Source organism: Phocoena sinus, chromosome 2 (assembly GCF_008692025.1).
Source record: "Phocoena sinus isolate mPhoSin1 chromosome 2, mPhoSin1.pri, whole genome shotgun sequence".
Taxonomy (NCBI): Eukaryota; Metazoa; Chordata; class Mammalia; order Artiodactyla; family Phocoenidae; genus Phocoena; species Phocoena sinus.
The window spans coordinates 2110524-2124649 of record NC_045764.1 but is presented as its reverse complement, the minus strand read 5'-3'; the positions used below and the strand labels follow the sequence as shown (position 1 = coordinate 2124649).

At 54.9% G+C, this 14126-nt stretch overlaps 1 protein-coding gene across 8 annotated transcripts in view; it reads right to left on the bottom strand.

Annotated features, from left to right (window-relative positions):
• The window catches only part of JCAD (junctional cadherin 5 associated), a 40891-nt gene that overhangs the window by 14601 nt on the left and 12164 nt on the right, over positions 1 to 14126 (bottom strand). For 7 of the 8 annotated variants that reach the window (XM_032621803.1, XM_032621804.1, XM_032621806.1 and 4 more), the window contains exon 2: positions 11925 to 12266. In XM_032621803.1, coding sequence (XP_032477694.1) covers positions 11925 to 12266 — 342 coding nt within the window. Of the gene's footprint in view, positions 1 to 11924; positions 12267 to 12359; positions 13004 to 14126 lie in introns of those variants that run through there. The other variant, XM_032621809.1, reaches the window with a different exon arrangement.

The following is a 14126-nucleotide window of genomic DNA, read 5'->3' as shown; positions in this document are numbered from 1 at the left end:
AGCAGAGTTCCCACACCTCCCCGAAGGTAACAACCACCCACTGGGCTCATTAAATATACATATTATCAATGTCCCTGCCCCTAAAAGTTCAGATTCAGTAGCTCTGGGTTAGGGTCCGGTGTCTATTGTTACCAAGCTCTCTGGGCATCTTGTCTTCAGGGGACGTGGGAAACACGCTCGGGCCACCTTCTGAGACTGAGGGGCTCTGCTCCAGAGAAGAGCCCTCTGCCAGGTAATGGATGCTGGCACCTGCGGCTGGCCAGCTCCAGGCTGTGGCCCACCGCCCGGCTGGGCATCAGGGTTTCCCTGTGAGCCTTTAAACCATACCACCGCCCAGGGCAGGGGATCTCGTCAGTGCCGCCAGGAGCCCGGGTCCAGATACTTCAAAATCTCCTCAAATGACTCTGGCAGCCCGAGTTTAGAGCTGCTCTACTGCAGCTGAAGGAAGGATCTGAACACTGCTGAACTGTGCAGAAATATTAAGCTACTGCCTACAAACCGGCAGAGACCAGGACTATAACACAGAAAACCCATGAGGCGGAAGGAAGCCTGGGGCGTTCCGCTACCTCGCTTAACCACGGGCTAAGCAGGAAAGGTTCCAACTCTACAAGTCCTGATTGCTTTTTAAATTATAAAAGTAATACGCACTCATTGTTGAGAATGTGGAAAAATATAGGAAAGTACAAACCCCAAAAATCGCTCGTAGTCTTTATACCAGAGACGGTCATTTTGATGTATATCTTCTGGTCTGTGTGTGTGTGAGGATGTGGATTTTCAAACAGCCTTAGTGTTGATCTGCTTTCAGGTTTTACATCATTCCCCAACATCTGCAGTGCAAACAACAGCCAACACTTACATAGTGGTGACAGTGTGCTAGGTCCTCACTGAGTGCTTTCCTAACTCATTTAAGCTTCACCAGCACCCCTCTGAGGTAGGAACTGCTGTGAGTCCCATTTTACAGAGGAGGAAACTGAGGCACAGAGAGGTTGAACAACTCTTCCAAGTCACACAGCTTTTGCAAGTGGTGGGAAAAGAATTCAAACCCAACAAGTGCGGCCATAAAGCCCGGTTAGCCACCATGTTTCACTTCTTCCAGCGTAATGACAAATTCCTCACGAGCACAGTTTCAATGGGAGAATAGCAGTCTATCATGTGTACGTGCTTTATTTAACCATCATACTGCTATCAGACATCCATGTAGCTTACGTTGTAACGTAAGCTATTTGAGAAACGCTATTCACCAAGACTAAGCAGGTCTCAGGTTATTTAGAACCAGTCCGTAGAAAAGGAACCGGCAGATCAGGGGATCACGCTATCCCTGTTGTGCAACGTGACCTCAGATCGGTCCGGCCCGTTTAGGCTCATCCCACCCGCAGCGTGGAGCAGAGCTGGCCCTGCCGAACTGTTCCCATGTCCGGCTATCACAGCCGATGTGTTTCCTTACTAGATAAGCGCAAGTAATCTCTCATTGGTTCTTTTTTTTTTTTTTTTTTTTATGTGCTTAGGTGTCATTGAACCACATTTCGTGGTTTGGAACGATTTCTATACCATAGTCAGCTGACAGGACGGCAGAGCAAGGATGGTGCGGAAAGCGGGGAGGGGCTCCGGGCCACTCGTTCTGTGCAGCCACAGCAGGTGAAGGCCTGGGGACCGGCCACTGCAGGGGACGGGCTGCCGGAGCACCCTTCCCAACACACAGGCAGAAAGAAGGGCGGGTCAACAGGAGGCTAGATGGTGAGTAAACGGTAAAAACCTACTGTTGTTATTACTGTTATTCATCATTATTCTGGAACTACTTCTTTGCCTTAAGAAGTGAGGGTCGCTCTTCAGGTCCTGCATCCCCACCTCAATGACTTAAGCAGCCACTTCCGCAAAGCAAGTCATGGGCCGAAAAAGCAGAAAACGTCTGAAATGAATTTGAGGCAAAGCCTTTGCTGCACAGCTGCGTGTACTTTGCCCACGCGCCGCAAGCTGCCTTAACCCTGCGCAGGGCCGACGGTCGGTTTCTTTGCTGATTCTGTTGCCATCAGATGGTCATTCGAGCACTTAGGTTTTGAAGGCTGGCACAGCCCTCCTCGGGTCAGGTTCTACAAGGACCGGTCCCTGTGGAAGCCACCATGCTGGCCTCCCGGACGTGCCCCCCCGCCACCAGCCGGGCTCCGGAAGCCGAAGTCCCTTCCCTTAGGGACGCCCCTCTGGAGCCTGATGCAGACGATGAACCGTGCAAAGGCCCTCGGCACCTACGGGCTTCAGGGTCTTAGACTCTATGCCAAGTCCAAAGGCAAGATTCAAAAATTGCAGCTTAATAAGATGTCACAATTGTCACAGACCCAATTAAGAGAGACTAAAATAAATCACTCGGAAGTAGGCGGTCAACACCTGGCATCGGAAGCTCCGTTCTCATCTCTGTTCTGCAGCTGACGGTGAGCGGGCTTCCTTACAGACCTGTAAACACCTGGGGCGCCTGGTTTTACAGAAGAAACCACACTGCGTGGCTTTTGCTCACTTTCTCAATAGATACTCTGGTTTCTCGGCAAACGTCTGGAGGGACTGAAATCCTGAGATGCAATTTGTCCACGTTCGGGCCACGAGCATAATCACAGACAAACCAAGAATGACATAAACAGGACAAGGATATAAACAGGCTGTAGTTACCTACGCCAGGAAGGGGGCCAGTTTTCTTCCCCGCCCAAAAATGTTCCGTTATCACCTTAACTTTGTCAAAGCTGCCATTTGTAACTAATCAAAACGGCTGGGCATTCTAGGCAAAACTTTTTTCTATTTGCACAATACAGCAAAACCCCAGTTTCAAGAAAACACAGATCCACCCGGAGAACTTTAAATACTCTATTTTAAAGAGTACACATGACAGAGAAAACTTTTATATGAAGCAATTATTTCACGAACATCTAGTTTGTACCTAGTCTGAGCCTGGCTCTCACAGGCCCACGTGGCCCACGCGGTGACAGTTCTGGTGAATTTCTCCTTCAGACAAGTTATCAAGTTGGATATCTACTGGCTTCAGTGTATGACGTCCATTAACAGCTAAAATGTGTGCCACTTCACATGGCTTCAAAGCCAAGAATGTGTTTTCCGGTACCTTTGAGGAAATAAGCTGAGATCAAATTTTTCTTTTTAAAAAATGAGACGAATAATTTACATTTACAAAACGTTAACAATGGGACGTTTCACAAAAAACATGCCGAACGCGTTAATACAGGGTGGGAAAAAGATAAGGAAAGCCAAGTGGCGTGTGAGAGCCCAAATAAACGGTGTCGACAAAGTCAGTGAGACAAGCAGGGTCTTTGTACAGAATCCCTGGGAGAACAGGTCAGAGAGGAGACAGAAGCCACACCTGCGAGCAGCTCCCTGAGTATCAGAAAAGAGACACGATGACGACAGAACCACTGATACGCGGTGTTTGGAAAATCTTTGAAACATAAACATGTGAAAAACAACATGTCTATAGGAAAAGAGGCAGATCTGTTTGCTGAAGGTATAAAGGCTGATGACGAAAAAAGTGAGGAGACCTTTCTGTCTGTTCACATGACATTTTCAACCGCAACAGGAAATCCCACCATCCTTTTAAAAGGAAAGCCTACTTAGAAGGGCAGCAGGGGCCATGGTTTTTAACCACGGTTGCACCCACTGCAGGATTATTCCCTCCACGGTCCTCAGAGCTGCACCAACCTGTGATCGCCTGGGCTCAATGCAGCCTAGCTCTGTGCCTGATACCCCGCGGGCGGGGGGAGATGCCCTCCTCCCATCCCCGCAAGATCCTGAATCTGGTCCCCCAAGGGCAGCCCCCAAAGGCTCGTCTTCTCTGTGGAGGTCGGGAGGCCCCACCGAAGTGGTCCCCAGTCCAGTGACTTCTTCCCGTTGTCAGGGCCACCACCCTAGCAGATGCGGGTGCCGCCCCATGACCTTGAAACCCTGGTGTCACTTCCTTCAGAAGCCACGCCCTCTTCCAGATGGGAGGGTCAGTCTCACCCAGGAGCACAGTCTGAGCATAAGGGTAGCACACATCCCTTAAAGGACCTCCCACCCCGTGAAGGAGCAGTGCTTTCCTTCTAGGTCGGCAGGGGTACTGGGGCATCTCTTTAGAGGGACTCAGCGCCAGCAGCCCAGTGCTGGGTGTCGGGCACGTTTCTGGGACGCGGTCAGCTATCTAGTGCTACAGAATTTCCTCCCCAATCCTCTCTGGGCCTGGGAGCCTGCAGTTTCACTTTCCAGCGTGCCGTGGTGTATTCAGTATACGACACTGTGTGACTAACCCACTGGCTCAGGGTAACAGATAAGCTAATTTGGGAAAGGGGAGCTTTAAGGTCAAGGAGACATCACGACTAAGGTTTAGAGGTCAGCACAAATTAAGGTCAGTCAGAAGAGAGACAGATCACCATTCAGCCAACGGCTCAAGGTGAACAAGAACTGCAAGTTGCACCGGCACAGAGGTAACTAAGAGACACACAGCCGTCGGGTCAGACGGCGAGTGTACCGTTACACCTGCTTTCCACAGTGTCGCGATGAGTGAGTGCAAATGATAGCTACTACAGAATCGGCTGAAATAAAGGACCAGGGAGACTATTTCAGAGGTTACTGTTTGGTTGTTTTTTTAGATACGCACACTTAACAATGGGTCTGGAAGAGGAAGCATGATAAATGACAGGACTGATGAATGATGCCAACTTTAGCATATGCGGGAGGGGCGGGGCAGGAAGACGGTCCAAAGCACTCTAGGTATCCACACGGACAGGTAAAGACCCACCCGGGAAACACATCTGCTGACGCAGGGGATGGAAGGCCCTCCGAGTCTGGTCCTCCACCCGGGGGTTTGAACGCCTGAGCCCGGGTCCAGGGTCCACAGAGATGAGCTCAGGATGGGCAGCGTCCCTGGGCAGGGGAAGCTGTGCTGTGGGGCTGGCTCTCAGACCGCGTTACCAGCAGTGGACGCAACTTGCTCTCGTGGCGCCCGGCAGTTTTCTGCATCATCTCCGGGGTAGGACTTCCAAGAGATTTTTGATTCTGCGAGGTCTGGTGAAGACCTTTTATCCAAGTGACCTAAGTCAGAGGCCCCGCCCAAGAGGCCCTGCTCCGGGGAGGGGCTTTTAGGGTCGTTGCTTGCCTTTTACAAACCAGCGCCTGGAGCTGCAGTTCTCGGGGATACACGTGGGGCAGACGCCGTTCCCTCCCTCCCAGATGTGGGACCCTCCCCCCAATGGCTGGGCAGCTGCCCTGCACTTACTCTGGGTGACCTGGCCCCTTCTGACGGATTTCCCAGCTTCAGGAAGAAAGGGCTGAAGTGGGATGAGAAGACAGGGCCTGTGGTCAGGTTGCCGGGCAGCCTGCGGCGGACCCCCAGGGAGGGCGGCTCCCCGGCAATGGGGCTGCCGAGGCGCGTGGCAGCTGCCTGGGACTGAGGGGCCCCTCGGTGGCGCCACCAGGGAGCGGGGTGGGGATGCTGCCCGGAGTGTGTGGACGTCTCCTGGGGCGCTGGACAGCAGGGGGTCCAGACGCCTGCAGCAGGGCTTCGTGACCACGTACCCTCGGCAACACGCCTCACCTCCCCTGGCCTCTGACTCCTCCCCTGTCCAGCGGATGGTCCGAACGCTTTCCTTTTCAAGTTTGCTGGGAGGATTAATGAGGTAATACATTTCAACTGTTTGGCAGAGTGTCTAACATACGAACCCCCTGTTTTTAGCTATTAGTACCATCATGAACCCCATTAAAAGAAATTCTCAGCAGGGTGGATCCATTTCGAAAGTCTTCGCCTCACATGGTACACGGAGCGGGTGAGGGGCACGCAGGGAAGAGACAAGTGAGTGTCTGTCTTCGAGTGGGGTTACTTTAGACCTGTACTGTCCTCTCCTAAGCTGTAATCAACGGGCCTGCAAAGCAGCAGGGAGCCAGGATGCACTGACTGCCATAACAAGACCCTGACCCTCCAGCCAGGCTCTAAGGGAGGGTCCGTCACAATGATGACCAGCCAACCAATATCTAGTCTATTCAAACAAAGCAGGGAGAGCAAGCTGGGGCCCATCTTCTCTCTCATGAATCCACTAGGTAAGGCAGACTATTCCAGAATTTCCCCGTGTTCTCGTAATAAGGACACATCCTTATGGATATATATGGGTGTTTCCTCACCTACTGACTAGCTCAGTCCTCTAGCTAAAGAAGGAACTCGTCACCAACAAGTCTCCCGGTGATAATGTTGCTGCCAAGACAGAGCTCTTGGCTGTGCTGCTGACGTCTTCCTCCTCCTCCCCACTGTTCTCCCTGAAGTCTCATGTTCAAAGGGTCCAACCTGATTCTTCTCGGGAAAACACGGTGACGGTAGAGCAACATGGGAGCACGTGCAGGGAGAGGACCGGCGTCCGGGCTTCTGGAAGCTGACACGGCTGAGGAACAAAAACAAAGTGCCTCGGAAGAAGGGTTTACAACGAGACGGCGCGGACATCGGAGGTCTGACGCTTCACGTGCGCCGGTGAGCGCTCCAGCTCACACAGTCCATACTCTGCTCTGTGGAGAGGTCAAACTAACAAGGCCTAACACTTAGGAGATGAGGCAGCAGCTACAAGACAAATGACGTTTGTGGAAGTGTAATTCCGTACAGAGAAAGAGATACATGGAAACACATGTTAAACTCGCGGCATTCCTTTTTTGGAGAACCGTTAGAAGCAGGATATGATGGGAGAGAAGCTTAAAAAGCCTCTGCAGAGGAACTGTTTACCATACCTAGTAGCACCACCTAGAACGATGTCCACTGATCGGATGTAAGGCTCCCCAGACGAGGCCCCTCACCCCACATCAGAGATCCTCTCAGACTGCTGAGTCTCTAATTAGCTGTGACTGCGCTGACGACAGGACATAATTACAAGCTATTCTCAGGATTTCTGGGGCTGAGCAGAAAAGAGCTCATTGTGGTACAACTTTCAGATTCAGACCTCTGCTATGTTACGTTACTTTACAGCTTCCTCTGATTATAGCATTTCAAAGGAAACACAGTAAGGAAACAGGGAATGCCTGATAACAGTGTTCCACAAGTTTAATGGTAGCTGAGTATTATTCAGTGATGGCTACTTGCATTTAAGCATGCAGTTTCCTCCACATATAGATAACAGCTAGCTTTTCTCCTTTGCGCATTTCCTCTGTTTCCCCTTAATCTTTGTGTGTGTGTGTGTGTGTGTGTGTGTGTGTGTGTGTTGGCGAGCACACCCTGCAACAAGGCAGTATGTGCAGAAATAGTTAAACTTGGTACAAACCGATGAACTCAAAGTCTACTCATTATAAGCTTTGAGCACAGATGTAAATACCAGCTTTCTGAAGCATCCTTTTCATGTTGCCATGGGGAGGACAGAGAGGCCACAGAGAAGATGCATACAGTTAGTATCTGCTGTTGGTTATACGGCCAAGATTAGGACACAACAAAAACCTAGCATTAAATCATCTGACATCTAGAGCGCTGTCTGTAGTTTTACAGACATCCTCGGTTTTCCTGCTATGTACATCCTGGGTTTCCCTGCTATGGGAATACTGTAGTGACATTTGACGTGACCTGTGAGTTTTCTTCTGTACCACGTGGGTGACTCACACAGCGAGTTTCATCACCCCAGTCCGATCCCTGAGACCATCTAGGAGTGGTTTAGCACCCAGGTGAACTCTGCGGAGTGAATGACTCAAGGGGGACGTGCCAGGGCTTTAGGGTTCCTAAATCAACGGTCTGGGAAAAGAAAATATGTGTGGGGTGCACGGTCAGCCCTGCGCCCACCCTGGCCTGGAAAGCGCCCTCATCTGAAGCCTTCCGCCCAGAGCGGGTGTGGCTCGGACACCCACCACCATCCAGCCGCCTTGCCCTGGCCAGCCCCTCGCCGTGCTGACCGCCGATCAGAACAGGGCCGGCAGGCTCACCATGCCCAAAGCATCTCTGGCTGCCCCAAACTACACATACTTTCTCTCGGAAATTTAAACTAAGACCCAAGGGCGGAAGTTGGCGGGGGCTCTGGAGCCAAACCTCTGCCTCCACGTGGGACTCAAGTCCCGGGGAGCCCAAGTTAGCGGGAAGTGGGAACTGCTGGTGACGTCAGCGGAGGAGCTGCAGTTCAGTGACAGGGGACACCTCGGGTGGAGAGGGTCCCACAGGGATGAGCCACAGCCTGGAGAGACCTGGGCTAATGGCCCGTCCTGGGCCCAGCTCGCTCATCTCACATCGGGTGAGGCCGCCAGTCTTCGTGTCCTGCGGGCCAAGCCCCCGTGGTATCCTCACACTTCTCCCTTCACGCAAGTGCCTCTGGTTTCCTGCACCCGGAGACTCCACAAGGATGGAAGCTTTCCTGCCAGGGACCAGGCTGGAGCTGGGAGCTCTGCTGAGCCTGTGACTGTCACCCCCCCCCCCACCCGCCCCTCCCCACTCGTCCCCCAAGGTTGGCATAAACGAAGCCACCAAGACCACGACCTCAGAGCTGGGGTCGACAGTGCAGGTGACGGGGGCCGCACAGCCAGGGTTTGCGCTTTACACGCTTGTCGAGTCTCCAGCCCCGAGAAGGTCGGTCCCAGCAACACGTGGGACGCAGCTTTGGAAAGCAGTGACTCTAATTGTCATTCTGGATAAACTGTGCCAAAGGAGAAGGGTCTCCCCACTTGAGCCAAAGGGCTTCTCAGCAGGTTCAGCTGGTCCTGCGCCCCTCCTGCCACCCCGGGAGCTCAGTATCGCTCGATCTAACGACAGCGACAGCTCAGAGCACAGCCTCTCCGCCCACTTAGGAAGCGTGGATCCTGCATTTGGGAACCTAGTCAAGGCTCCAAATCTGTTCTGTGTTCCTCCCCGCCTTTTTTTTTTTTTTTTTTTTTTAACGTTTTGCTGCATATAACCAGCTCATACACGAGAAACTCTAAGGTGATGTGAGTTATCGATCCTATCATTCTTCATTCTCACTCGGGAACCCTGAGGTTCCAGCCACGCCCAGATGACGGGCGACACTGCTCCCCACCTACGTGGCCCTGGCCTGTGTGCGCAGGGCGGCATATTACCCCGCTCTGACCAGGGAGCACAGATGCCGTCCCTACGCAGCTCCCCAGACAGGAAGGGGCGCAGCGGCGCGTGGGAGCTGCTACCCCGCACACGGGCCGGGAGGGCAGGGGAGGACGTGAGGATGGCCCAGCGCAGGCGACAGGCCCCGCCAGGCAGGGTGGCCAGGCCCGGTGCTGCGGTGGCCCGAGCCGGGCTTCCCTCCACAACAGCACCGAGTGCGTGGCCCTTGCAGAGTCACTGACGTTCTCTGAGCTTCAAGCTCTTGGCTATAAAATAACGACATTGCTAACATGCCTGCCTCTCCACCATTCCACCAGAATAAAACAAACCAGTCTCCTTTCGGCCCCCGTGGCCTCTTCCAAACTGCTCTGAGCCCCCCGTCCCCAGGAGGTCCAGGGGTGCTGAGGACCTGCCTGTGGTGTGGGCACTCTCTAGGGCAGACCTCACCCCACCGAGGAACTGCAGGATGAGGGGCCCCTGTGATGCTCCCCAGTCGCCCCAATGGCTTGGAGTTGGACAGCGCATCCTGGGCCCCAGCGGCCCCCCAGACCCGGAGGCCAGCCTGGCAGGGTCACAGTGGGGACCAGGCCAGGTGCAGGAGCACGGCTGCCTCGCCCCGTGACTGATGCCTCCCGACCCAGAATTCCCAGGAGCCAAAGAACTTGGCAGTCTCCTTCTTCTTTACATTTTTAAGCTTTAACTGTTAGCACCTATTTATTTCCTCTCAAGGCACGCTTCTCCCGAAAGGGAAACGTAATCCCCTCCAGCCTACCTTTCTGCCTGCCTCCTCTTTCCAGTTCTCTACTGGCCACTAAAGAAAGAAAACATCTTTTCACTTCAAGCCAGGAAGCTGGGCAGCGGGTCTCTGAGGCGCAGGGCACTGGCATGGATCTTTGCAAACATGAGTGCGTTTTCTTTTTCTACCCTACAAAGCAACCTTCGATCCAACAGCACCTCGACACCTCCCAAGTAAACCGGGCAGCCTCAGAACTGGGGGGGAACGGCTAGATCTCTCAGAAGTCTGTCGACAGGCAAAGACGTCCCAGCGCTGCTCTCAACCCAGCTGAGTCCTTCACTTGTGACAGAAAGAAAGGCGCCTACACGTCTGAGGGAGGCTGGGATGGAGGGCCTTGAGGTTCCCAGGCCCCCGTGATCACACAGCGCTGGGGAATCCTGAGGAAGCTGTGAACGGGTCTGGGAGCCTCACTGCCCACGTGGAATCCTCCAGGGGCTTCTACTGCTTCCCGAGCGGGACCCACCTCTGATCTCTGATTCAGCCCTTTGGACTGGGATGGACCCCGCTCGTGGCACGTGTGCAGGGATTCCAAGGCCATCGTCTTCACCTCGTTAGAAACTAAACCTTCTGCTTCTCAACAACTGTTACGAGGCTGGATGGATGAACTGAATCCCTGGGCTTATACTGGACACGCTGTGTGCCCAGCACGTAGCAAGCTCTGCAGGAAATGCAGAAGGGGAAGCAGGGCACAGCCTCGGTGCTCTGAAATCCAGGGCGGAAGGTGCACAGAACCGGAAGCACAGCAGGCGGGGTAAAACCCAGCCCGCATTTGTGCAGCAGCAGCTAAGGCCGTCCTGGCTCTCGGACAACATACCCACAGTCACCCTCCTCCAAAACCCACGGTGGGCGCGCTTTTCAGGGAACATGGCTGCAAAGGCAGTAGTGGACATAAGGGCAGGTTTTGAAGGGCAAGGTTAAAAAAAAGCAGCTTCAAGCCCTTCTCCATCCTGGGCGCCCTCCTGAACCCGCCCCATCAGTGACAACCGCGCCCTCCACAGAGACGCAGCTCTGACTTGGCAACACAAACCTGCTTCTACTGCACTGGGTGTGAACAGGGGCCCGCCCCTTTGCTTGTACTCAGTGACCAAGGTGTTGAACGCTCCGACCTGTAAGAGCAAAATCCCTCCCCTGAAGGCTGTCGACCAACAAGGAAGATCCTCCCTGTGAAAGGTGACCTATAACCGTGGAAGCTAGTTCATTCCCTTTGGACTTGACTCACTGCCCTTTTTGTTTGCATGTCTGTTTGCTTCCCTTAAACAGAGGCCTCTGCTCCCACCTGTTTGGGTGGCCCGTTTTGCCCGGCTGTACCCAGCCTCGCGCTCTTTGTAGGCACGGCCCCTCCCCCGGCCTGAGCCTGGTCCCCGGGCAGCATTAAAGGCAAACACAGCTTTAGGAAGTGATGGCAAAGGGTTCTCCTAGGTTCAAACTGCCGGGTGAGGGCTGTGGAGTCCTCTCTGGCACAGGCTCTGGGGCAAAGCCACCGAAATTCCCTCTAATTTACCTCCCACCTCCTCCACCAACCCTCCCCGGTCCTCCCTCTTTTTGGTTATTAAGAAAACACCCACAGACGCAGCTGTATTCAGACGCGATCTCCACACTAGGGCCCGTGTGTGCGCGTGTGCGTGTGCGCGTGTGTGCGTTTGTGAAAAGATGGGTGGAGGCCAGTGGAATTACACGGATACGCGAGAAGAAAGGTTTGCTTCGGCACGGGTGGAGGAGGCGTATCCGTCTCCCAACTCTGTGATGTACAAGGCGGTGAAACGTTGATGACAAAGCAGAACGTGTTGGGAGTGTGTGCCTGACATACACTGGCTTCCCCAGTGTTTTTAAGTGATTCCTGTCTCAGGAGATACGAAGAGCTTACACAGGAACAAAGAGGCGGCTGAGGGTTAAGACGCCGCGCCAGCGGGCGGCACTCGGTTACCGGCCACTCTGCGCTAAGCGCCCGCCGCACCAGCCCTGCGTCCCCGCGCACGCCGCCTTCTGCCGCTCTGCTCCCCCCGCCAGGCCCCCCAGCCCCACCGGAGGTGGCCAGGGACGGACTCACACACCCACTGCCAGACCCCCGGGGCACGGGGAACGGTGGCTTCAGCTGGAGCTTACCCAGCCTCGGAAATCCGCGCAGCGGCAGCAGCACTCGGGGGCTCCCCGAGGCCCCGAGGCCCGCGGCCGCGGCTGTCGGGCTCGCTCAGGCGGCCGGTCCCCAGCGAGGCCTGGCCGCGTGGGGAGGCGGCAGGGCCATCGTCACAGCCGTTCAGCAGGCCGGGGCCCGCCGGCGCCCGGGGCTTCACAGGCTGGCGCCCCTCGCCATCGTCCTTGCGCGGCGCCGGCAGCTCTCTGGACAGCTTGTAGCCGTGGGAGATCAGGAGGTCTTCTACGCTGTACATGGTGCTCGGGCCGCGTCCAAGCCCCGCCGCCGGGGCCGTCGTGGTGGCAGGACCCACACTGCGGGACAAGGAAAGAGAGTATCTGTGAGCCGTCACCGACTCCCGCTGGGGCCCCGCGCCTCGCCTGCCCTCGACCCCGACCAGTCCGGACCCTGGGTGCGGTGCCAGCAGAGGAAGGGAAGGGGGGGCTCCTGCAGCTCGTTCAAGCCCGCGTTTGGGTGAGTTGGTCCCTCGTGGACCAGAGAGGTGGCGTCTGTTCTTTGATTCCGCTGAGCCAGGGCGGGGCGCCGACGCTGGGGACCGTGCCCTCGGATGGCCACTCCTGGCGGGAGAGTCGGACTAGCGATTTAAGCCATGAAATGACTGACAGTGTCCCCAGCGCCCACACCCCAGACATCGGAGGACAACACACACCGGAGAGAGGACAAAACAAAGAGAGACTCGGAAGCTGCAATTACTACTCCATGCTGCTAAAAAGAGACATTCCCAGCTTAATCTTACTGTACTTCCCTGCTTTCATCTTGGAGACACACCTTTTGCTCCAAGAGGGCAGAGCAAGATCTTTAATCAACCCGGGGCCGGGATACACTTCAGCAGACGCAATCTGAGTGGGTAACTAGCCGCTGAAAATAGATCTTCAGTCCTTAATGAGAAACGCTGACCAAGCCTACACACCCAACGCTCTACACGATCCCAAGTTCCTTCCCACAAGAAACCTGTAAGAATCAAATCTCTCCGCAGCAGTATCTTGGGAGACGGTTTGCACCTCTGAGCCCAGGGCGCCCACGTCCGAATCCTGCCAGGGCACCTTAGTTTAACAGTGGCAACTTCCCCAAACACACTGTCCTAAGACAACGGTACCGGCCAGGAAGAATGAAAATGGACAGAGCCCTACGAGAAAGCACACGCGCGCACAGACGTGGCACTGCCATGTTTACTTTTACACCAGAGAATCTTCTTTCCTGCGTCTTCCCATTGCTAATAGGGTGGAAGGCGGTTTGGTGAGAACTGCCGCTGCCTCTCCTTGGGCTGTGATGCTGGCCTGGGAGAGCAGCACACAGCAGCGGGCCTGGAAGAGCCCGGCCAGCTCCAGCCCCGCTTGGCTGGTGGACGGAAATAGCTCGAGCACCGTGGCAGCCCCTGCAGACAATGGCCAGGAAATGCCTGCCGCCCGCCTGCAGGTGAAAGGGGGGCGCAGGGGGGTGCAGGGGGCGCACGTGCTTCCTGCTGACGGGACCTCTCACCGGGGCCCATCACAGGATCCCGCTGACTGTGCCCGTCCTCAGCTCATCACGCTCTCGGCCCGGCAGCAGCAAAGTCTCTGCTGTCAGCACGGAGAGGGTGGGGGGACCAGACTGTGGAAGTCTGTGATTCTCCGTCGGGTACCTACAGGTCACGGAACATCCACGAGCTCCTGCCGTGGCTGTACTACTAGTGGAACCGTCTCCACAGCAACTCTGCCACTCCCGACCCTGCTGCTGTGCGTCTTCTAGGGCGCTTGTACAACATGGCCAGAGAAATGGAAGGACCAGAGAGGCGAGCGTTTCTTCCGATTCCACTGAGCCAGGCCCTGGGCTGGGACTGCAGAGGAAAGGGATCCCATCACAAACCCAGGGCCGTGGGGATGTGGAGGCAAGGTCTGTTTTGTTCAGTGCTAGGCCCCTGGCATCTGGCACGTAGTATGCTCTCAATAAATCACTGTTGAATGAATGCACAGCGGGAGAAAGGGCCATTTGAGCTCGGTTTTGAAGAATGATTAGGAGTTCACTCCATACACTGCACATGTATGTGTATGAGACGGGGAACTGGCATTTAAAATAGACTTGGGGTACAGTCATACCAGGAGTAAAGAAATGACACGGCAACAGAATCCTGGTAGCCTAGACTAGGGTCCCCAGACTCACTGGCTCAAGGTCAC